Source organism: Cajanus cajan, chromosome 6 (assembly GCF_000230855.2).
Source record: "Cajanus cajan strain Asha chromosome 6, NIPB_CcT2T_4, whole genome shotgun sequence".
Lineage (NCBI taxonomy): Eukaryota > Viridiplantae > Streptophyta > Magnoliopsida > Fabales > Fabaceae > Cajanus > Cajanus cajan.
In genome coordinates, this window is record NC_138522.1 from 9,607,701 (window position 1) to 9,630,421 (window position 22,721).

Here is a 22,721-nt window from a genome sequence, read left to right on the forward strand (position 1 = left end):
TGAGTTTTGAGAGTTGTGTACTTTTCGGATCAAATGACCATTATATAATATTGATTAAGAAAAATTGACTTATAAGTCCCTTTACACCTATATACTCATACTTGAGTCTTGAGGAATATGTATCTTTCTATGTTTAAAATTAATTAGACTAATTTTGATTAGGCTTGAACAATTTAGAGGTCATTGAACTTGGTTATACCTGTTGGGATTCATCCGAAGTCCCACATCTGTAAAATGAAGGAACATTGGCTAGTTTATAAGGGTGTCCACCATTCCATATAGTATGAGGCCTTTTGGGAAGGAGCCCAAAAATAAAACCGTGTGAGCAACAGGTGGACTATCGGGTCCAACAATACCATATTCCATTGGGTTTAGTTGATTAAGAGGTCACCAAACTCATTTAGGTTTGGTCGATTAAAAAGTTAGTCACCTAGGTTGATTGCTGGGACGGGAATCTAAATTGTTGGCTTAATGAATAATAGTATTTTGGTAAGTAAGAACAAAGATAACCATGTCATGATTTTTGGGAATTATCATCAAGGAATTTGTGTTATTCATATGTCCAACATGAACATATAAATTGTGCCTAAGGTTATGATGTGTTATGTTACTTTGTTGAATATTCTAGACTTTAATCAACAAGTTTCTTTAAAGGAGATCCTTCATACCTTTTTTATACGACATATTATTATTAGTTGTAGATACACTTTATTTATATTCTAGATCATGGATTGATTTTAATTAATACCCATTACTTCTTTATAATTTATGGATGAAAGGACGAGGCATTTATATTTTATCGCCGATTTGACTATGTTAATCACATCACTTGGTTAAGACATATGTTTAGTCTAACTATATACAAGGTTAATCCTATACTTACATGTGCTATTAAATCCAAGTATAGTTTATCCTTTAGTCATTAACCAAGTTTAGGTGATTTATCTATATCAATACTTGATATTGAAAAATCTAATTATAATTTTAGTATGAACTCATTATATTACATCAAAACCAAAAATATTATAATAATTTAAGAGAGAAAAATATATTTCAGGCTAAAAACAACATTTTCTACCGTGAACAAGTGTATGTCTCAAATAGAATTGAATTCGATCACTTTAGAAAAGATCTCAAATTTAAATCTTATGAATAAAAGAAATTGATTAAAGAAAGAAATTTCATTAAAATTAATTTATCAAATTTAGTTATTAACAAAATTGTTAAATAGTCTAACCAACAATATAATTTAAAAAAAAGAAAAAAGAAATCCGACTTCTAAAATTGAAGTAATATATTGATAGAATACAAAATAGCCATCATCATGAGCATGAGGCAAGTTGAGTCAAAAGTTCATACAAGCTCCAAATTCTAATGATCACGAAGACTAGTTTTAGAGGGATAATAATAGTTAATTTTCCTTGATACTTACGGGGTGATTTCTTTTTGAGAAAGACATAATGAGTTGAAATAGAAGTTTCTTTTCGGTTTTAGCTCACGGCGGATACGTTTCTTATTTGTACTAGAAATATATATATATATATTTTTTTAAAAAGTATTAACTATGACCCAGCCAAAAGTACCAAACATCGTAGATCTCTTGTCCCCATCGAAGGGCCTAATAATTTATTTATTTTTTCAAAATATATTTTCTTTTAAATTGAATTAAAATAAATATCCAAATGTCAAAGACTCACGCAATTATCCAAGCGATGAGGGGTTGGTGTTGAATTCGACTACCTCTTCACCACTTTAATAATAATCTAATAAAAACATTATAACCCCAGTTTACCACCGAAATCCATGTCCATAAAAAAAAAAAATATAAATACTTAATTCACATTACTTTATTACACTAAAATAATTTTTAATTGAAAAAAATCCAAAACTTTTCCACTTCACAAAATGTCAATTCTATCTATATATTACTTTATAGTAAAAAAAATAGTCACGCAATAAAAGTGCGTAACTGATTTACCAAAAATCTATCTATATATTCGTGTAGGAATTTAATGAGATTCAGCAAAATAAATATTAAAAAAAGGGTATTTAGAATTATTATATTATTGAAATACACATGGCAAGTATAACGCTATTACTTTAAGCATGAGCACCGAACACAACAGCTACCTTGAACTTGAGGATATTCTCTCTAGAAAAGAAATTAGTAAGATACTACAAAATTGATAAGTATTATTAATTGCAAATTTATTATTACTTAATTCCAAAGGGCGTTTTTCTTTTTCTTTTTCTTTTCTGCACTGAACTCTTCTCTCTCTCTCTCTGTATTCTTTTTTTTTTTTCTCTCTTTTTTCTCCGCCGGAGAACCCACCGGCGGCACCGTGAGAAACTAAAAAAGCCGAGCATGGGGAACTGCAACACGTGCGTGAAATCTGACGTGGTGGAGAGCAAGAGGGACAAGAAGCCGAACCCGAACCCGAAAAAACCGAACCCGTTTTCGGAAGAAGCGGGTCGGTCCTCGGCGGCTCCGATCCGCGTTTTGAAGGACGTGATTCCAATGAGCCACCGGAGCCGCATAAGCGACAAGTACATATTGGGCCGGGAATTGGGCCGGGGCGAGTTCGGCATAACGTACCTGTGCACGGACCGGGAGACGAAGGAGGCGCTGGCGTGCAAGTCCATCTCCAAGCGGAAGCTGAGGACCGCCGTCGACGTGGAGGACGTGCGCCGCGAGGTGGCCATCATGTCCACCCTGCCGGAGCACCCCAACGTCGTCAAGCTCAAGGCGACCTACGAGGACAACGAGAACGTGCACCTCGTCATGGAGCTCTGCGAGGGCGGCGAGCTTTTCGACCGGATTGTCGCCAGGGGACACTACAGCGAGCGCGCCGCCGCCGGAGTGGCGCGCACCATCGCCGAGGTCGTTAGGATGTGCCACACCAATGGCGTCATGCATAGGGACCTCAAGCCGGAGAACTTTCTGTTCGCCAATAAGAAAGAGAATTCACCTCTCAAGGCCATTGATTTTGGTCTCTCCGTCTTCTTCAAGCCAGGTACTGTGTTTTTCTTTTGTTCCAATTAGGTCAAAGCAAACCAAACAGAACTTGTTAGTCTAGACTCGAGTGATGCTCCAAGAAGAACACGTGATGCTCCATGAATGATTTTCGTGGTATTAAAATAATATCTACACTTTACGAGGCGCTAGGGCAAATTAGTCCTTGATTTTTGGGGCTAGTTTAATTTGTTTTATTTTATTTTAGGGGAAAAATTTTCGGAGATTGTTGGGAGTCCTTACTATATGGCTCCGGAGGTTTTGAAGCGGAATTATGGACCAGAAGTTGATGTGTGGAGTGCTGGAGTGATTCTTTATATTTTGCTGTGTGGGGTTCCTCCGTTTTGGGCAGGTGGGTGTTGTTTTTATTTGTGTGAGTGGGTTTGTGGTTTTTGTTTGGGGTGTGTTTGATTTGATTTGAAGTGGGGTTTTGGTTTATGTGTGTTTTTTGGATGTGGTAGAGACCGAACAAGGTGTGGCGTTGGCGATCTTGAGGGGTGTGATTGACTTCAAGAGGGAACCTTGGCCGCAAATATCGGAGAGTGCTAAGAATCTTGTGAAGGGAATGTTGGAGCCGGATCCTAAAAAGCGCTTGACGGCTGAACAGGTGCTTGGTAAGTCATTCACTGTACTGTGCAGTCTAGTGTACTAGTGTCTACTCACTGGGTGGCAACATGTTGGATTTTGTAATGGAATTTTTGTTGTTGTTTTAGTTGTTTTTTCACTCTTGTACCACTAGAATATATTCATTGGAATTTGGTTAGTGCAGAAGTATGACAAGTGTGTTTCATATTTCACTTATTTCAGTATGTTTTGTAGGCTTTCAATAAATGAACTGACAGGTATTACTTTAGCTTTTGAACATTGGTATTGGTGTCAATAAGGATGGCTCATAAACGTTAATTTCCTTTTCTCTGCCAGATTCTTACATCGTTTAATAGGACTTAAAATGTGTGTGGGGAAATTTGTCAGCAGAAACCCTGTAAAATGAAGGTGGGATATAAGAAAAAAGTGAAAACCCTTAAAATCTCTTGTTATACATGGCTCTCTTCCGGCATAGGTAGCTATTATAGTGCTTAAGGAAATTTGTTCGTTGTGGTGGGATTAGTGGGTAATGTGTAGGATAGATTGTTAGGTGTGCTATGATTAGGGTCTGCTTGGTTGAGTAGGTGGGAAGTTTGGAAAAAAAAAACCGCTTCACACTTGCTTGGTATGACTATAATATGAGAAGGTGGAAATTAAAATATTCATTTTTCAAGGTCATAGCACCAATTTTAGTTGAAAATCATGTTCACCCAGTCGTATATTTTCCACATACCCACTTCCCACTAACTCAACCAGGCATGCCGTTTATTTATGGTTTATAGATGCTCCTATTTGTTGCTTCTTAGGCTAGCTAGCAAGCTCTAACTTTACACAAGATGGAATTCAACTATCCTTCATATGCTAAGTTGGATTCATTTTGTATTTGTTTCTGGGTTTAAAATGTGACATTGTTCATGTATTATGTTTAACAAGGCAAATAGGGGTGGGGGACAGTATAAGTTTTCACGTGTTTGAAGTTGAACAGTGGCATTTGTTATTATTACTATTGTTCTTATTCTTATCATTATTTTCATAAACACAGTGGTATTTCGTGGTCTATTTTGTGCTTAGAAGGTTTTGTTTTGATATCTAAATAGGGTATCTCATTACGTGGTCTTCAAAATTAAAAATGTTGCAACAGGTTGAAATAGCTTTGCATATCATGTAACTTTTTCATTGTTTTTAAACGAATATTTCTCATTCTCACCCAGATCATTTACCCTTTTCTCCCTTCTCATAAAGGAAAAGAATTGTTAAATTTTTTCATCCTTATGTTATGACATGGGTTAGGAGACTGGACTTTACATCAGGTCTATCTTATGAAGAAAGTCTTGTAATATTTACCATCTTTAATTATGTTTGCAGAACATCCCTGGCTGCAAAATGCAAAGAAAGCTCCAAATGTTCCATTAGGAGATATTGTGAGGTCAAGGCTTAGGCAGTTTTCTGTGATGAATAGATTCAAAAAGAGAGCTCTGCGGGTTAGCATCTGATGTGGTTTATGCTTGATTGCTGACTCAAATATTTGTGTGATTGAAATAGTAAGTTGAAAAGTTAGTGATTTAGGTTTCTTTGAATGAATGCTACAGGTAATTGCAGAGCATTTATCTGTTGAAGAGGTAGAAATAATCAAAGATATGTTTACATTGATGGATACTGACAAAGATGGCAGAGTAACTTATGAGGAACTGAAGGCTGGGTTGAGGAAGGTTGGTTCACAATTGGCTGAGCCAGAGATAAAGATGCTGATGGAAGTGGTAAACTTCTAACTTCTATGATTCTATACCATTTATAGTGGAATTACTTTGAATAATATTATTCTTTTATAATTACTGTGATGATGATTCAAGTCAATCCGATGGAGCTCTTTGGAAGCATTTTTCTGGACATCTGCTTCATATTTTATATAAGAGTATGCATTTTTATAACAAGTAGGGCAGAGTTATGCTGTAATTAGGAATTTTTTCTCTCCTATGTACTCCATCACCTTTTTTGTCTCTCTTGTGGAGATTGATTTAGGCATTTCTAGAGGCAAATGGCGCCAGTTTTTTTTTTCTTTCTACTTTTGTATAAAGCTGGTGGAACACTCTTACTTTTATTTGAAGCGAGATTCACATATCTAAAAGGCAAACAAAGTGAATTGTCATTCATACCCTAATCTTGGACTTGTCAAGTATATTTGTAACAAAAATTTGTGATTGAATAATGGCTTCCTTTATTTTGAATTACATAGGCTGATGTTGACGGAAATGGTGTACTTGACTATGGAGAGTTTGTAGCTGTTACAATTCACTTGCAAAAAATGGAGAATGATGAGCATTTCCACAAAGCATTCAAGTTTTTTGACAAAGATGGAAGTGGATATATTGAGTTAGGCGAGCTACAGGAAGCATTAGCAGATGAGTCAGGAGAAACTGATGCTGATGTATTGAATGACATCATGCGTGAAGTTGACACTGACAAGGTTTGATTATCGTGCTTGTTACTTATTTCTAGTTTTTCTTTATGCAAATTCTTACTGAGAGTTACTACACAACTATATAATGATTGATGTTCAGAGTAGTTATTTTTGCTAAGTGTGAAATTTCACTGGAAATTACAACTATTTGCTGTCTCTCATGTTACATCCCATTACCATCTCACATACACGTCCTGCTTGCTTCTCAACATGTCTTTTTGACGTTTTTCAATTTTCTGTTTTCACTTCACAGGATGGTCGCATCAGTTATGAGGAATTTGTGGCCATGATGAAAACTGGAACCGATTGGAGAAAAGCATCTAGGCAATATTCAAGGGAGAGATTCAAGAGTTTGAGCCTAAATTTGATGAAGGATGGCTCGCTTCAGCTTCATGATGGAATTACTGGTCAAGCTGTGGTGGTTTGAATGTAAACTGTAAAGTAATTTCTTTCTGTAACCTCATTCTCACTCGAACACTCATTTTTCTTGCACCACTTTTTGTGCTTGAAATATCGCTTGCGGAATCTCTCCATGAAACCAAGTTTTGGGCAGGTTTGAGTTTTAGTGTTTGAAGGTTCAAATGACCTTGAGTTGGAGTTGCTTAGCTTAGGTTTCTTAGTTGGATTGCATGTTAGATGCCTGAAGCTTGTGTTGGAGGATTTCAATTGCATACTAAAGATGGTTCATAGCTTAGCAAAAAGTGGAGAGCACATGCTATAGCTACATACCCGAAAAAGTTACATATTCTTTGTATATCTTTGTAATTGTCCTGTTGTATGTGTTTGATAATTCCATTGGTAAATGTGATTTTTCTAACTTGTGTGCAGAAAACCAGTTAGGACTTGTCTCATTGGATATGAACTTCTGAAAAAGTGTAGCTATCTTAAGCCCTCATTTTTTTTTTAATCTCCCAACCCTTGTTTAGATATTATCCCTTGTCCCCAGTTATTAAATTTGGTTAATGTACTTTAGTTATTAGCATAATCTGAAGCAGCCCTAAATTGTATATAGAGTCATATGTTTGTATCCACATATACTAGATTGCAAATCAAACTTGGGTGAAGTGTACGCAATCTCTCACTATATAGGCTATGTTTGAATATAAAATTTGTAATCTCAGTTAGTTGGTCTTGAACGTAGTGTTTATATGTTTGACAATTTTTTTTCTTCTTCTTTTCGTTGAGTGAAAATTACATGCAAACTTCAGTTAAAGTAAAAACTGAAAGGGTATTTTGTTTTTATCGGAAAGTTGATTTGAAAAGTTAAGTTTAACTTAACTTTTTAACTAAAATTCAAGTAAACACAGTCATTTATTTGGAAGAAAATATACGTCAATCTATTTTAAGTGTTGCAATTACAAAATTTCCATCCTTATGCATTTCACGTTTGACATTTGTCTTCAAAGTTCCAATGACATGTTTTGTGAAGTCAAAATATGAGTTTGCGTAGTACTCATTTTTCTTGATAATAATTGTAATGTTTACATCTCAGTTGTTTTACGGAATTTACCCAAAATAAAATAAGAACGAATAAATAGTCCAAGCCCAACTCGTCTTCTTGCTAGGGTGATGGCATTTGCTTTTGGATTATACAAAAGAACATCATCAACAATTTTAATCTTTGCTTTTGGATTATATTAAAGAACAACATCAACAATTTTAATAGTATGTTCAATTTATCTGACATTTGAATACCTATACAAAAGGTTTCAAGGGATTCTTTGATTCAGTTTATTTTAAAATTAATTTTTAATAACTTCTCATAACATTTTCTTTTATTTATAAATAAGCTATACTAATGAATACAGGCTAAAAGCACTAAAGCAGGATGAAACGAGCATGGTAATTCACCTTGGGTTCAAGGTATGTCATTGCTACGTTAATTTTATATTTACACAAAGGTCCGTTCGTTCATAATTCTCTCCTTTTTGTTTTAACACCATTCATATTCTTTTTTAAAAAAACATTTTTTTAGTTATAAGATAAATGTTTGAATATATAATTTAGTCTACGTGTCTTAAATTCTCAAAGTTAGTCTTTATACATATAAATGTTATTGATTTGATCATGTCACCATTAACTATCTTAATTTAATTTTTATACATGTAATACAATCTTATTTTGATCTTTATATATGTAACTTATTTTTAATATGATATTTATAAATAGAGACTAAATTAAGAATGCACTACATGTATAAAGAAAAAATTAAGAATACCTTAGTTAATTGTCAATACATGATTGCATGAATTAAACTAGTAATGATTATATGTATAAATTAATTAAATAAATTTTTATGTATAGTAACTAACTAAGAATCTCTATATATATAGGAAATAAATTACAAAATTAATTTTTAATAATAATGTGAATTTTTAAAACTATTTTCAAGAATGTAAATTTAATTCTAAAAGATATTAAAAAGTATACGAGATAACTTTTAAAGTTGAAACAAACATACTCCACATTAATTATAACTTGGACTCATTTATTTATATTTTATTGAGTAAACTATTTTTCAGAAGAAGATTCTAAAATATTAATTTAGTTTTTAAAATATTACTCAAATTAAATTCTTGAAAATTATATCTATAAAAGTTCACAAGAATTAGAAGATACTATATATTAAAATTAAATTAAATTAATGTCAAATGATGACTTAACAACCATCGTTCGAATACTAATCAATACTAATGAATTGTTGACAACTAAATCGAAATTAGTAGAAATCTTTGAAAGATCGAATATAGAATTTACACTTTTTTAACGTTATTTTCTCTCATCTTACCAAGTAAGCTAAGCAAGAAGAAAGATAATAATAGCGTAGTATTCATGATAAGGTATCACACCGCTCTTCATAACGGAGTAACTTTTAAGCGTTTAAATCGTGTTTTTTTTTTCTTTCTTTCTTTTTGTAAACTTCTCGGAGCCAAACATAACTTTTTGGCGAAGGAGCTAAACAATTTTCCTACATGTTTCTTCCACACATTGCATGCTTTTGTTTTCACACTTTACACTAACCATAGTCACCGAAGAATCTAGAAATTTTAGATGATAAGATTAATATTTATTTTTATATTTTATAGTATTAAAAATTTTATATATAACTCTTAAAAGTATAAATATATATAATAATTATGTATTATAAGTTTTTATATTTATGATTATGATTAGGGGTGAAAAAATATATGTTAAATTAGGTTATGTTATAATTTAGTAGATCTAAACTTAATTTTTGTTGAAAATATATATTTTAAGTATGATTTATTTATCTGTTGTAGACATATTTTAAATGTTTGGTTAGAATTACAATTTTAAAGGCCTACTTTTTAATAATTTAACACCAATAAAAACATAAAAATAAATATGTTAAATTTTATAAAAATCAAGTTTAATTTATTTATGATACAAACATGTTTTTAATATCTAATATAAATTTTTAGATGATACTTTATTAAAAACATATTTTATAATAAGAATTCTAAATAAAACATAAATCTTACAATCTTTATTATTTTATTTTATTTTAATCAACGTATACAATAAATAAAAAGCACAAAAGATAAATATACATGTTGCAAATTTTATTTTATCAAAAATTGATTTTTTAATATATTATATTATATATGTGAGCATTAATATATATATATATATATATATAAATTAAAATTTTTAAAAATTGATTCGTTATCAAGGAATATTTTTCGTCACATACGAGAACTAATTTCTTTCAAAAATTTGACAGACATCAAATAAATGGACATCTCTTCTGAATTTAAATTTTATACATACGATAATTTAAACATATGTGCTTATTTAATTAGAATATAACTTTTTTTAAAAAAATATATTATTTATTTGGATAAACAGTATGTATGCGTAAAATGGTAGAGGAATAAGTGCGCCCCCACCGAGTTTCATAAAGATTTGTCCTTGATAATAGTCATAGTGCAAAGGAATTTTGTATTATAATATAATTATAAATAGTCATATATATATATATATGACATTTTTATAATAATTTAATAATTATATTAATAATAGTTTTTAATAGATTATGTTCTAACTAAAATTGGATAATTTTGGATACCAAACTTCCTAATCTCTTTACGTATAGGTTTCATGTCTGATCTTGTCTCCAATCTCTACTTCTAAGTTGTTGGCATGCACCACCACATATCGGACCTTAATCCGCCTGCGCTGGTCCTCTCCGAAATACGTGTATAGGTCTATGGTTCCTCGGGTATCCACTCGTTCACCCGAGAAACCTACCAACGGCTCGTCATAAGGTGTCAACTCCTGTTCCGGTATTCCTAACTGTTCGAAAGTCTTCCAGTACAAGATGTCGGCTGAACTCCCCTGATCAACTAACGTCTTTCTTACTATACAATTGTTGATCTCGACGCTGATGACCATCGGGTCGTCTTGTACAGGGTCGATGCCCTTGAAATCTCGATCGGTGAAGGTTATGGGGGGCATACGAATGGGCGAGGCTCGTCCTATCGCATTGATCGACTTGATGGCCCTCAAGTGCCTCTTCCGGGCCGAGGACGAGCTTCCACCCCCTGCGAAGCCTCCGGCAATTGTGTTTATGACCCGCCTAGGGTGATTGTGGTCTCGCGGGTCATTCCTATCACGGGATCTGCTGCGTTCACGGGATCGGTTCCGTGGAGGTACCCGATCTCGGTGGCTCCGCTGGTATTCTTTGGCAGGGCGATATTCGCCCCTCTTGTTGTCGGTCGATCGGACGAAGTTTTGTAGGTGGCCAGCCTTTACAAGATCTTCGATGCGATCCCGGAGAGCGGAGCACTCTTCGGTTGTGTGCCCCCTATTCCGATGAAATTGGCATGCCTTTGTTTTATCAGCTCGAGGAGGGGTCATTGCTCGTCTTGGAACGGCCAATACTTCAGTGGTTAACGCTTGTTCTAGTACCTTGGTTCTGCTGGCGTTGAGTGGCGTGTACTGTATGTACCTTGGCCCTCTGCTGCCTTTGTCGCGGTCCGTTGAGTCGCGGTGGCGGGGTCTGATTGACTCCTTGTCACTTTCTCTTTTAGCGAGGAACAGGTCGGGTCGGTTTTGACTTCGAAATTCTGCCAATTCCTCCATTTGCATATACTTCGTGGCTCTCTGCCGTAAGTCATCAAGGTCCTGAGGTGGCTTTTTGCACAGGCTATTAACAAATGGCCTGGGTCGTAGCGATGTGGTTAGGTGATGCATGGCCACAGCCGGGTCCAAATTGCGGATAGATAGGGTCATCCGTCCGAACCTCTCCATGAAGGTCCTTAAAGGTTCCTTCCTCTCTTGGCGAATGTTGACCAATGCTATAGATGTGAGCTGATGTGGCCGGCTCGTGGCGAACTGTATCACGAAACGGGAAGATAGAGTTGCAAATGAGTCTATAGATCCGGGAGGGAGTCTCGTGAACCAATTAAGCGCCGGACCTTTCAAGGAAGTAGGGAAGACTTTGCTCAGGATCGCGTCGTCATCAGTGTACAATCCGATCTGCGTAACGAACGCATCGAGGTGTTCTTCTGGATCGGCGGTTTCATCATACTTCTCCAGGGTCAAGTTTTTCCAATTGTCGGGTAAACGAGCCCCGGCAATGTCGGGTGTAAACGGTGTCTTTCCCTGTCTCCTTTGTTGATCTTGCGTTGTGGTGGTCGGCACACCCGATGGCCGGGGGGTATTAACCTCCTTGTACCATCCTGAGGATTCGCCATGATCCCGGGTTGATTGATTTTGTCCATCGTGCGTAGGCTGCCACGTCCTGTTATCGCTTCTTAGTTCGGCATTCTCTCTTCTTAACGCGGACAGCTCGTGTGCGTCTTTTTCTCGGAGCCTCCTAAGTTCCATCATTTCGGCCTTTAGCTGTTCGAGAGCCGATGAGGGATTAGGTTGCTGAGACCGATCCACGTACGATTCTTCCATTCCATCCTCGTTCTGGTTAACTTGCCGCCGGGGAATGTCCTGCGGCATCCCGAATGGGTATTCTGTTACGTTCTCCTGGTGACTCCTAGTGGTTACCATCCTGCTTCGGGGTCGAGTACCGTTTTGGTTTCGGCCCCACGGTGGGCGCCAAAATGTTCCTGCAAAGAAACACTCCTTCTGCAATCCTTCCTTCTTAGCCTTCCAAGTCTCCTATCTGACCGAACACCGTCTTTTAGAGATGGGGAGGGTACCTGCAAAGGCACTCCGACGATCAAGTAAGTATTCGGTATGGAGCAATTAATGCTGTTAGGTGGAATAAAGTCATACCTCATTTAAGTCCCATCACCTGTGTATTTATAGCGACGTGTGTGGGTCCAGGGGGACCTTCTGTCTTGGGAATGGGTAACAGTGAGATTAACCTTAATCTTTCTTAATCATGCAGGATAACCATTGTATAATGAGCATCTAATTTGCCACATGGTTCGAGTGAGTTTACTTCAGTCAAGCTTAAGGCTGATGAGGTATTCGGCCTGACCCGAGGCCGAGATGGTGTTCGGCCTAGCTCATGGCCGAGATGGTGTTCGGCCTAGCTCCTGACCGAGAAGGTATTCGGCCTAGACCACAGCCGAGATGATGTTCGGCCTGGTCCATGGCTGAGATGGTGTTCGGCCTGCTCCATGGCCGAGATGGTGTTCGGCCTGCTCCATGGCCGAGATGGTGTTCGGCTTGGTCCATGGCCGAGATGGTGTTCGGCCTGGTCCATGGCCGAGATGGTGTTCGGGAGTTCCCAATGTTGCCTCTGGACGAAGGGGTGTGGTTGGTTTTGTCGTTTTCGGGTTTTGACCGAGTCAACGGGGTGCTAACTGGTACAATAAGATTAATATTTATTTTTATATTTATAGTATTAAAATTTTTATATATAACTCTTAAAAGTATAAATATATATAATAATTATGTATTATAAGTTTTTATATTTATGATTATGATTAGGGGTGAAAAAAAATATGTTAAATTAGATTATGTTATAATTTAGTAGATCTAAACTTAATTTTTGTTGAAAATATATATTTTAAGTATGATTTATTTATCTGTTGTAGACATGTTTTAAATGTTTGGTTAGAATTACAATTTTAAAGGCCTACTTTTTAATAATTTAACACCAATAAAAACATAAAAATAAATATGTTAAATTTTATAAAAATCAAGTTTAATTTATTTATGATACAAACATGTTTTTAATATCTAATATAAATTTTTAGATGATACTTTATTAAAAACATATTTTATAATAAGAATTCTAAATAAAACATAAATCTTACAATCTTTATTATTTTATTTTATTTTAATCAACGTATACAATAAATAAAAAGCACAAAAGATAAATATACATGTTGCAAATTTTATTTTATCAAAAATTGATTTTTTAATATATTATATTATATATGTGAGCATTAATATATATATATATATATATATATATATATATAATTAAAAATTTTAAAAATTGATTCGTTATCAAGGAATATTTTTCGTCACATACGAGAACTAATTTCTTTCAAAAATTTGACAGACATCAAATAAATAGACATCTCTTCTGAATTTAAATTTTATACATACGATAATTTAAACATATATGCTTATTTAATTAGAATATAACTTTTTTTAAAAAAATATATTATTTATTTGGATAAATAGTATGTATGCGTAAAATGGTAGAGGAATAAGTGCGCCCCCACCGAGTTTCATAAAGATTTGTCCTTGATAATAGTCATAGTGCAAAGGAATTTTGTATTATAATATAATTATAAATAGTCATATATATATATATATGACATTTTTATAATAATTTAATAATTATATTAATAATAGTTTTTAATAGATTATGTTCTAACTAAAATTGGATAATTTTGGATACCAAACTTCCTAATCTCTTTACGTATAGGTTTCATGTCTGATCTTGTCTCCAATCTCTACTTCTAAGTTGTTGGCAATGAGGGAAGAGTACTTGCAAAAAGGACTTTGACAATCAAGTTAGTTCGTGGATATCTTAATCTAATGTATATAAAAGTATCTTGTATTTTGGTAACTGTTTCTTGATGACCGCTTTCTATATGATTTCGTACGTGCCTTTATATTGGCTAAAATTAGTCTATTTTATTTCATAGATTGGCTGATCACTCCCTTTCATCTTATAAATTGACTAATATGACTTTATAGGTTGACTGACCTAATATACCAATTGATAATTTTATTGTTATAGGTTGCCGATTCCAATCTTATAAGTTGGTAAGTCCAACCTTATAGGTTGACTAATATAGTGTTTATCTATTGGGTTTGTCAAAAATAACTAAGTTAATTTATCTGAGATCATTTTGTTAACTTATAAGATTGACTAATAATATTCATATTTGATTTGTTAGGTTAGGGTTATATTGTCCAACCTTATAAGTTGGTTGATTATATTGTCCAACCTTATAAATTAGTTGATTATATTGTCTAACCTTATAGATTAGCCGGTACAAATTGATAATATAAAGATAATTTTTGATAAAAAAAATTCTCTTTTCACCACTACTAGTTAAGTATTTGTGCCAACTGATCCACATATTTGTAAGTAGTGTAAAATTATTTATAGATAAAAAATTTAAATTTCTTTAAATATAATAATTTAATTTGAAGTCTATTGTCATATCATATATTTTGTCAATATCAATTGAGATACTCTTTCCATTTTTTTTGTTTGATATTTAAGGTTTATGCACAAGAATTAAGAAAATTATTGATATTTTAGTTTTTCAAAGTATTTATTACTTATTCTTTTTATATACCTTTTAGGTGGTTAGAGAAGAAATAAATATATTAGAAATGAATAAACACATTGTTCAGTAAACACGCATTAATTATCAAAGATAAAAATAAAAAAATTTATAAGTTATCAATTTTAAAAAAGTAACAATGAAAAAAAAATAGTGTGAAAATGACTATAAAAAAAATGAAGGGAATATCTTTTAACAAATATAATCAAAATCAAACTTTATTTTTCTTAAAAAAGTATTCTCCATTTAACAGCTAGAAAACTAACCTATTACAAATTTAAGAGACTAGAACTTTATATTTTTATAATTAAAAAATTAAATATCTTTATTTTAAGATTAAAAAATTAAAATTACAGATGAAAAAAATAAAGTTGAACCTAAATATAATTAATCAAGCAAGTGAGTACGAAAAAAAAAAGTAATGGAGGGATTGAGGGAGAATATATATATAAATTAAAAAACCGATGAGAAATAAAAGAATTGAATAGAGCAGAATCAAATTTATTAATTAATAAAAAGATAAGAAACTTCTCGGACGAAATGGTATCCCGCGTGAAAAAAGGAGATTACGAATTGATTCAATTGATTTAGGTTAGAAAGAGGATGAGTTTCTCCCAAAAACACCTTTCTCCCTTCCACGAAAGGAACGCAGAGAGTAGTTGCTTCCTTCAGCAATGTTGTCAATGCGCATTCTCATTCTGCACTGCACGTTCCATTAAATTAAATAATTCAAGTGCCCCAACCCAAACTAATCCCGCTAGGTCATAATTGCACGGGACCCGCACATGATTACAATTTCATAATTCATAATTCATAATTCATTTTTATTTTCCTGCTCCAATCTCCGAATCCTAACCGTCACTTCCAACTTGCAACGGTTATCCTCCGCCGCCACACCGGAGGCGCGAAACGACACCGTTATGGGCATGGATTACTACAACATACTGAAAGTGAATCGCAACGCCAGCGACGACGATTTGAAGAAGGCTTACAAGAGGCTGGCTCGCATATGGCACCCTGACAAGAACCCCGACAACAAGACCGAAGCCGAGGCCAAATTCAAACGAATCTCCGAAGCCTACGACGTCCTCAGCGACCCTCAGAAGCGCCAGATCTACGATCTCTACGGCGAGGAGGCGCTCAAGTCCGGCCAGGTCCCGCCGCCGCCGCACTCCTCCTCCTCCTCCTCCTCCCGCGCCTTCCACCACCACCGCCACAACCCCCCGCCGTCCTTCCGCTTCAACCCGCGCGACGCTGACGACATCTACGCCGAGTTTTTCGGCCCCGACGACGCCGCCGCCTCCGCCTCCGCCTCCGCCTCCTCCCGCCGCGACGCCTTCTTCCGGACCTCCAACGCGTTTGGCGGCGGCGGCGCCAGGAAGGCCGCCGCGGTGGAGAATACGCTCCCGTGCAGCTTGGAGGAGCTCTACAAAGGCGTCAAGAAGAAGATGAAGATCTCCAGGAACGTCTTCGATGCTTTTGGGTAAATCTGACTCTAATCTTTGACCTAATTTAACCTAATGTTTCGCTTATTGTGTGTTCAATGGTTGGTACTTGGTTAATTAATAGTCCAGGGATGCGTTTCGGTGAAACTAATTTTCAACCGAAAATGAAGTACATTGAATAGTTGAATCGGTTTTAGCGTGCTTTTTAAGTGCACATTTTTTAGTTTTTACCCACTCAACCACTTGGGTTTGCCTTAGCTGTAAGTTCTGGAGTTGTGGTTTAAAATTTCAAATTCTGTTTTATGACATTGAAGTCACAGGCCTTTAGGTTAGCGTTTACCGACTAGACTTGGCCTCGTGTACCTTTTGACTGAATAGACTTAACTGTAGTGGTTGCTGAAAAACTTTTATGTTTGGTTGTTTATGAAGTCCACATCTTTGACTGTCTAGGGAATATGACTTCATGTTTTTGTTTCCTTCCTTTTACTTTTGACAATATTCACTGTTTTCTCATGTAGTGTGTCTGGAAATACGTTTTGAACGTACGTATTCTTTAATTTTTTTTCACGTCAGTTTGTAGGATTGATATATAGAAGCTAAAGATGATTGCTCCTTAAAAATCACGTCACATTGTGTTTGAAATGGTTTCCAAAGAGGCTGTAATATCACCTGTCTATGCTTGGGTCATTTATCGTTTTATATTTGAGTGGGAAGATATGGCAGGGTTTATTGATTTACCCTGAAACTAAGGGCTGAAGTGAGCTTCGTGGCTTTGAGGGGATGATGTCAGATTTGATATGGGGGATTGTGCATAACATAAGTATGAATGCCACAATATATTTGTTAGCTAGTTTAAGAAATACTAGTGGTTATGCTAATGGGCCTGCAACTGATTAGGCCCGTTGAGGAATGGCTTTTGTTAGCAGACCAGTTGCTGTGTATAAATTGGAAGAGGGGTGAGAGGGATTTGATCTTGTCATCTGCGAGAGTTTGTGGTATTTGGGCATTGGGAGGTGTAGACCGTCGAAGTTCCACAAGTTAAGCTCTGTATTGAGGGGATAAATCTCTTGTTCTTTCTAATAAGATATACCTAGTTTCTATTAGAATCTATACAATGTCAGTCTTGGAAGAGCAAATTTTACCAGTAAGCAGAAATTTTTCATGGGCGATTTCTTTGACAACATAAAATAATTTCATGATTGTCTCTTAATATGTTTCTAGTTTATTAATGGATAAAAAGATGTCTTTCTAAGTGTTAGGTATAACATATCACAGAAAGTTGTTTTCACTCACATCTTGGAATCCTGTGAGTATTCATTTTTTATGCTTGACATTATGGACATGATAAATTATCGTGAAAGGGAATGCAGTAAGATATGCATCTTATGCTTGTCAGTAAGTGGCAGGTAATGAGTGCCAGCCATGCACACTTTGCACTTCAGCTGGACAGTCTGGACCTACTTATTATAGTGCTTAATTATGTTAAGATTATCTGCTATCAGGACTGCCTTAGCATTTGGTCAGTGTTTTGATTGAGAGACAAATACTTGGTATTACTTGCAGTTGTCTTGATCAAAACCCGTTGCCATAGTGTTCACTTATATAATGAACTTTAGGCTTCCACGCTAAGATTTCAAAAAAATAATTTCATCACCCTCTTTTTTCACCACCCTGTTTTTTATTTGCCTATCCTTGTTAAACAATTCATAAGGGCACACCCGTGAAGGTATGGAATCTAATGGTTTATGTACACAGTTCATTTGATTTAAAGATTAACTCTGAACATAATCAAGGGACAGATTTTAAATTTGCCATCAATTATGATTTTTGGTCTCATCTGCTGCTTGAGAATGTCACTGATATTTTAAAACAATCAGATGAATGTTAACATGAAAGTAAGACAATTAAGAAGGCTGTTTGGTATGTCCTCTATCTTTATTTGAAGTTGATATCCCTTAATAATTACGAAAATGTCATCATGTATCTATTGTGCTTTATGTTTTCAAAATTTTGTGAAGGAAATGGGGAAAATAAAAAAAAATGTTTACTTTTACCATTTCATTCCCAAAATTTTGTAAGCAAGAAGAAAGATGAATACAATGTTAAATTGTAATTATTTATGAAAACATGTGAATTGAAAATGAAAACCAAAATCAAACCAAACACCCTGGTAAGTTAGTATTTAGTTGATGACTTTCTTATACCATATAATATATTGGTTCATAATTCATAAGTGAATAAATGTAAACCAGGAGATTTCTGCTTAATCATTAAAATATGGGAGCCAGAATATCAAGTAAAATTTTAACTAAAGTATATTCATTTCAATAAATATGAAGTGATTAAATTGATGCCTGCTTCTGCATATGTTTTTCTTACCTATTTGAAATGACTTGAAACTATGTTGTGCGTTTTTTAGTCATCATGGAATTTAACTTGGTTTGGTTGACATGGAAACCTTTTTCATAATAAGTCAGCTTGCTAAATAAATCTGTTTTAGTGCATTTGCATTGGAGTTAATCACAAAGATATAGATGCAATATAAGGTTTACATTGCATGGACCAAGAATATGATATCCGTGTTAATTTCAAGTAGTGATTTAGATTTTGTAACCAAAAAACGATTAAAAATGTGCCCAATGAGAGGTAGATGGTGTGTCATGGCTCAACAAGTTTTAGTCACACGAACAGCCTATCTATTTGCCCTCTAGTGCAAGATTGCATATACATGTAACCCTCCCCTAACTTCACATTAATGGGATCCTCGTGTATTAGACTGCTTCCTTTTTTATGCCACTCAAGGTATCATTTAACCTTTGTGTATCATGTTCAATACTGCCTGAGTCTTGGCAAATTTTGAAAGCTACAGGATTTGTATAGGTTAAGATACTTTGAGTTAAATAATAACAAATTTTTATATGGTTATGAATTTTCAAGTTTGATAAGATAATTGATATACAAGACGAATCAACTATTTATTTCTCATTACATTACAAATCGGCTATTTAATCAAGTACAAGTGTACAACATATTCTTGAAAGTTTAACTACTAGAAATGCTAATTGTATCTGTCACAGTTTGGGCTATACTTTATATGTTAACACTTTAAAGTCAGCTTATTTCTTGACCATGATAAAAAGGTGCCAATTTATTTTGTTATGAAACTTGTTTGCATCAATTTGAAACTATGGGGTACATTATTGCAGTTTAAACTTGAGCGCCAAAGTCAAACTCAGCTGAAACTAAAGGGACTAAAGTGTAATTAAGCTAGCTTCTTTTCTTTTTTCCTTTTCTTATGGTTGTAGGTGATGATTTGATTAGCCTATTATAGTTTTTCAACAGTAGGCGTCTCCAGTACCCTGATTTATCGATCTAGCCACAGGTCTTCTAAAATTCAAATATGAAAGTTGCAGAGTATTTCGAAAATTGCAATATGATACCTATTAGTTAGTTGAAACAGGAAAAAAATTGCCTTGTTTATACTGACAGCATTAGGAAATATTATGCTTTGGTTCTTTTACGCATGAGAAGTGGATATTTGTGTTTGTTGACACATGCAATTCCATTTCAGCAAATCTCGGAATGTGGAGGAGATTTTGACTATTGAGATAAAACCTGGCTGGAAGAAAGGAACAAAGATTACCTTCCCAGAGAAGGGTAACCAGGAGCCTGGTGTCATCCCAGCAGATCTTATTTTTGTGGTAGATGAGAAACCACATGCTCTTTATAGAAGGGATGGCAATGATTTGGTGATCAATCAGGAGATAACCCTTCTTGAGGCCCTTACAGGTAAAACGTTGGATCTCATCACCTTGGATGGAAGGAGTCTCATGATCCCGTTGACAGATATTGTCAAACCAGGTGCTGAGGTTGTTGTCTCTAATGAAGGAATGCCAATATCGAAAGAGCCTGGGAGGAAGGGGAATTTGAGAATCAAGCTTGACGTCAAGTATCCTTCAAGGCTAACTGCAGAGCAGAAGTCTGATCTGAGGAGAGTTTTAGGTGGAATCTCATAAATATTTTGAGTTTGGTGTTTTGTGTCACCGGTGAATGCACATTGTATATATATCATGTGCATTCTGTTGATGCATGTGAATTACAGGAATACTCCACGGGTTGAACTGAGTATAAAGGGCTAACATACGATGGGCCCATAACTAGACATTTGGACTTTTTTGCAGGTTAGGAAACATAAACGACTGTTTGGAAATGAGTGGAAGCGTTAATCTTAGTGAAACAAATAGGTAGGTAAATTCAACCTGGCTTCCACCTGTTTGCATCAACTTGTTTTGCCTTTTTATTAAACTCTTGCAGATTACTAGTCTTGATAGGATCACAATGAGTGTTGCTCATACCATGAAAATTGTATATATTGATTGTTTATTTATTGAAGGTTCCTTTATTGACATTCTGTTCTTTTAAAATTGGAAGTACAACACGGAATCGTGGTCTATGCTCATATATTCTGCCATAAAAACGATGTATAATCGGCAAATTTATCTTTCGATTTTTCTTCGTTGATCAAATGTTGTGCGTGTACTTTAAAAATGCATTCTCTCAAGTTCCCGTACGTTACATATCGTGAACATGTAGGAACACTTTATGTATGATCTCCACCTGAAATATCGTAGCAAAGTGTATTTATATTTCTTTTCCAAGCTAGATAATCCATACTTGTGATTGTGCTTCGTGGGTGAATGATTGGCGCAAAGGAATAAGTGTGGCTCCATTGTACTTTCAATTTCTCTATTATTCAAAGCAGGGGGTTTAAATTAAGTCTTGTATGAACAAGAGAAAGCATGGTAATGGTATTGATACTCTTGCTTAGGTTAATATATTGCGAAAATTGAAGAGCCATTTGGTCCCCGATAAAATACATTGTTCAGTTCAATAGAACGTTTATTAGTGTCCAACAGTTTGAATTTTGTTTCCGCGTGTATCCTCTGAAGACAATCCTTTTTAAAAGAGTCAAAGGGCATTCTCTCCCAGTATTTGAAAATAATTTGAATGCACTTTTCTCATTTTAAATGGATAAATAAGGATTAGGCACGGCAATCTAACCCGCCTCCGTGGGTACTTGCCCAAACCCGCCCCGATTTCGATGGGAAAAACCCGTGTTTATCGTGTTCGGGTTCGGATTTTTCCCGATTGATAAAATCGGGGAGGGGGGGGGGCCCGCCCCGCTTAATAATATAATTAAAAATTTATATATATATATATATATATATATATATATATATATATATATATATATATATATATAAATCAATATTATAAATATTTATATGTAAAAATTTATATTAGTTTACTTTTCTTTTATTTTTTTAAAATTGTTCATATTTATTTAAAAGAAAAAAAGAAGAAAAAAAAATAAGAGTGAGGACGGGGCGGGGAATCCCGAACCCTGCCGGGGGCGGGGATGGGGACCCAGATTTTGTCCCCGGCGGGTATCGGGGGCAGGGGCGAGGACGGTTTAAATTTGCGAGACGGGGGCGGGGAACGTAAAACTCGCCCCCGCCCCGCCCTGTTGCCATGCCTAATAAGGATATGATTTTCATTAGTTCATCAACCATTAATAAGCTAACAGCTCTGCGATCAAATCCAATCCATCAACTTAAGTAGCATTATATGTAGTAATCATATGGCACGTTGGGTGGGTAGTTCAAGCAATTTTGGGCTTGGAGTAATGGTTAAGGCCTTTGTATATTGCTTCAGCCTTCAGGTATACTTTTAGCCGAATAATTTTTGGAAAAATATTTTGGACATCTAAGAGGTGTTTACATCTTGAGGGATAGAATGAGAGGATAGATAAATGATTGGTGATATGTGTACAAGAAAAGAGAGAGAGACAATTTAGAAGTGTTTCATTTATTTAGGTGTCTAAAAGAAAACAGACCCATAATTTTTACATTTCCATGTCTATTCTCTATTTCATTTTGCTATGGATCATCACCAGGTAGTTGGGCTTTGTCAATGTAGCTCAGGATTGATTGAACTAGGCCCATGTTTATATATAATGCTCTTCCAAACATATATTAACGAAACACTCTTCAAGACAATAAATAAATAAAATTGAACAAGCTTCCCTTATATGTATTTTGATTTTACACATTTTTTTTATATGTTTGATGATTTTACACATCTTAAACTATTATAAATGTGTTTTAATAAAATTATTGACAGTTAATTTCCTTATTTTATCGTCTAGTTGTACTTTTAATTTGTCATAGTCTAACTAATTGATAAAAATGAATTATTAATTTGACTATAGTATATATATTTATAAAAATTGTGGCTACATAAACCAAAAAAAAAAAAAATGTGGCCAGTGTAGTTTAACTCCTTTTTTTGCCTAGGGTAAAGAAAACCTTATTTATGAGAAATTGAGAATATTCTTCATTTTTAGTTTCGTTTGTTTTGGATTCTAGGTGTACTATCTTTGACAATATATGTAACTAACAGTGAAGGCTTTGGTA

At 34.8% G+C, this 22,721-nt stretch overlaps 2 protein-coding genes across 2 annotated transcripts; both read left to right on the forward strand.

Annotated features, from left to right (window-relative positions):
• The first annotated feature begins 2,164 nt into the window (after window positions 1-2,164).
• On the forward strand, window positions 2,165-6,873 carry LOC109812441 (calcium-dependent protein kinase 10). Its single transcript, XM_020376404.3, has 7 exons — window positions 2,165-3,014; window positions 3,222-3,365; window positions 3,475-3,627; window positions 4,964-5,079; window positions 5,188-5,355; window positions 5,832-6,062; window positions 6,310-6,873. The coding sequence occupies exons 1-7, from the start codon at window positions 2,366-2,368 to the stop codon at window positions 6,481-6,483; spliced, it is 1,635 nt and encodes a 544-aa protein (XP_020231993.1). The 5' UTR covers window positions 2,165-2,365; the 3' UTR covers window positions 6,484-6,873.
• Window positions 6,874-15,326: 8,453 nt separating this feature from the next.
• LOC109812448 (DNAJ heat shock family protein) lies at window positions 15,327-20,653 on the forward strand. The gene is made up of 2 exons (XM_020376417.3): window positions 15,327-16,283; window positions 19,817-20,653. Exons 1-2 carry the CDS (start codon window positions 15,721-15,723, stop codon window positions 20,259-20,261), a joined length of 1,008 nt encoding a protein of 335 aa, XP_020232006.1. The 5' UTR covers window positions 15,327-15,720; the 3' UTR covers window positions 20,262-20,653.
• Window positions 20,654-22,721: the final 2,068 nt, after the last annotated feature.

What these genes read in the sequence shown, in the direction of transcription:
- LOC109812441 (XM_020376404.3), top strand. Translation starts at nt 2,366, where the DNA reads ATGGGGAACTGCAACACGTGCGTGAAATCTGACGTGGTGGAGAGCAAG. An exon ending in TCAAAAAGAGAGCTCTGCGG is followed by an intron (nt 5,080 to 5,187) that starts GTTAGCATCTGA and finishes TGAATGCTACAG; the next exon opens with GTAATTGCAGAGCATTTATC. An exon ending in TAAAGATGCTGATGGAAGTG is followed by an intron (nt 5,356 to 5,831) that starts GTAAACTTCTAA and finishes TGAATTACATAG; the next exon opens with GCTGATGTTGACGGAAATGG.
- LOC109812448 (XM_020376417.3), top strand. Translation starts at nt 15,721, where the DNA reads ATGGGCATGGATTACTACAACATACTGAAAGTGAATCGCAACGCCAGC. An exon ending in AACGTCTTCGATGCTTTTGG is followed by an intron (nt 16,284 to 19,816) that starts GTAAATCTGACT and finishes ATTCCATTTCAG; the next exon opens with CAAATCTCGGAATGTGGAGG.